General features: G+C 42.7%; 1 protein-coding gene and 1 non-coding gene across 2 annotated transcripts in view; both read left to right on the forward strand.

Annotated features, from left to right (window-relative positions):
* LOC107084133 (sperm-associated antigen 17-like) overlaps window positions 1–2,117 on the forward strand; it is a 34,098-nt gene that overhangs the window by 15,294 nt on the left and 16,687 nt on the right. The window contains exons 11-14 of the mRNA XM_015373822.1: window positions 102–302; window positions 1,394–1,498; window positions 1,642–1,792; window positions 1,908–2,105. Of these exons, the coding sequence (XP_015229308.1) occupies window positions 102–302; window positions 1,394–1,498; window positions 1,642–1,792; window positions 1,908–2,105 (655 nt within the window). The remainder of the gene's footprint in view (window positions 1–101; window positions 303–1,393; window positions 1,499–1,641; window positions 1,793–1,907; window positions 2,106–2,117) is intronic.
* Window positions 384–454, forward strand: trnag-gcc. Its single transcript has one exon. It is a non-coding gene; the product is annotated as a tRNA-Gly (tRNA).

The raw sequence follows: 2,117 nt of genomic DNA on the forward strand, positions 1-2,117 counted from the left end.
TTATATTTTTAGATGAAGCTTCAGTTATTGTCACTTAACAATCCTCTGTTACAGTCTTCCATTTGTGTCATAAATAGTTTCTCATCTAAATTTCTCTTCAGGTGGAGATTTCCACAAAGCCGCCTTCTCCGGGCCCTTTGCAGGGGCCTGAGGAGCAGCAAGCTAACAGTGGTCCTTGGTTAGACTGTGATCAGGTTAGCTATATGCTCCAGAGCTGGCTGCCTCTCCTGAAGACAGAAGAAGAGAAACAACATTTGTTAAAGGAAGCTCTAAACTATGTGCAGGAGGAAGAGGAGACAGAAGTGAGTACACAGCAGTGATGTGTGAAATCTAGTGAGGGGGGGGGATCTTGTTCGAATGGCGGAGGGTTGTCCGTATGTGCAGCATTGGTGGTTCAGTGGTAGAATTCTCGCCTGCCACGCGGGAGGCCCGGGTTCGATTCCCGGCCAATGCAGCAGCTTCTTTTTCTTTTGATGGGTGGTCTTTTGAGCAGGGGGTCTCATGTTCCAGCAGACAGGACAGACAAGTTGTTAAAAATCCATCAATCCAATCTATTCCTGCTATTTTGGCACAACCATGCTGCCTCTAAAAGCAGCTTACACATAGAGCATCAGCTCTTAAGTCAGCGTCGGGGGAGGGTCGAGAACGCTGCTCTGTGGGCAGACTGCACGCAAGGGAAACTGTTACTTCCTTTGTTTTTATCTTTAAGCCTGAAACTGTTATATAACTGATGAGAGGAGAGAAGTTTATGTTTTTTTAGTTGCTAGCAACAACCGTTAGACTGATTCCAGCAGATCACCAGCTAACGGTTTGCTTTAGAGCAGCTGTGCATGAGAAAGAATGTGGGAGTTTCTCCTAAAGCTGAATCATGAGTTAGTACCAGTAGATGTCCACCAGGTGGAGCTAAAATAAAGTGAATAAGTGGAATTTGTTCACTATATTGTTGTATTTTTTGCAGATGAAGGGCACGTAATTGTTGGTCTTTTTGCAATTATTGGCCAATTTGAATAGTTTGTGATAATGAGTTGGAACTTAAAAATAATCAGCATTTCTCATTACCAGGAGGGGGATCTAAAGATGCAGCAGCCTGCACTGTGATGCAGACAACCATTAGACATTTACCAACATATCTGGACACATATAGGGTTGAGAAAAATTCACAAAAATTAATGTGGTATTTCTTGTACTACTCATGCAAACTTATACAGTTGCTCCTCTAAGCAGCAATAGTAAAATAGGAGGAATAATGATGCATCCCCGAGTATCATGTTTTATGTATTTCCTAACAGCTCAATTGGATTTTCTTTCTGAGTCGTCTTTCAGCCAGCTGACTGGCAGTCTTTAGAAGTACTTAAAAAGTACTTAAACGTCTCTGTTTTCTGTCCTACATTAGAGGCTATTGGAGAAGTTCGGACCAGGGCCTGCTCAGAAGAATCCTGATTATCCTCTGGTCATCAGCTGCCATGATGAGAGGGTGCTACGATTACAGGACATTAACGTGAGAATTTATGCTCAAAAAGTTCCAACACTTTTTAAAATATGTTTGACTGTCTGTGTCCAGACAGAATAAGTTGATTTGAAACATTAACCTCTGCAGTTTCACTAAAGTTGCTGAGTCACCTACATCTGTGACCCATTCAGGTGGTTAAAGGTATCAATCCAGCTGAGGTAGAGTCATCCATGATGGAGAGTTTTCCAGCCTGGCAGCGCATTCTGTCTGTAGTCAAATATAGAAACAGCAACATCTGCTGGGAGGCAGTGAAACAACAGCTGAAGCACTACTGCACAGATGGTCAGAAAATCAGCTCACATCCCTGCTTCTATCCATCTGCTCTTTGTCTACACATTTGCTGTTTTTGTCCAAATTCTAAGTGATACTAAATTATTATTTTATGTAAATAAAATAGAGAGTGTTTCCTGGCCTGAGGTGGAGCGCCTGTTTCATCAGAGTGTGTTTGAGGCTATGATACTGACCAAGGTGGATCAGAACGGCGTTTTGCTGAATGCTCCTGAACCACAGCCAGTGCAGCAGCAGACACTAGTTATCCCATGGGACAATCCTGTCCTATATGCCAAACAGAAGCTTCAAACCGTTCAGACTAAAGGTTTGTAAACAG

This window comes from Cyprinodon variegatus, unplaced genomic scaffold, assembly GCF_000732505.1.
Source record: "Cyprinodon variegatus isolate N-32 unplaced genomic scaffold, C_variegatus-1.0 Scaffold93, whole genome shotgun sequence".
NCBI classification, from domain to species: Eukaryota; Metazoa; Chordata; class Actinopteri; order Cyprinodontiformes; family Cyprinodontidae; genus Cyprinodon; species Cyprinodon variegatus.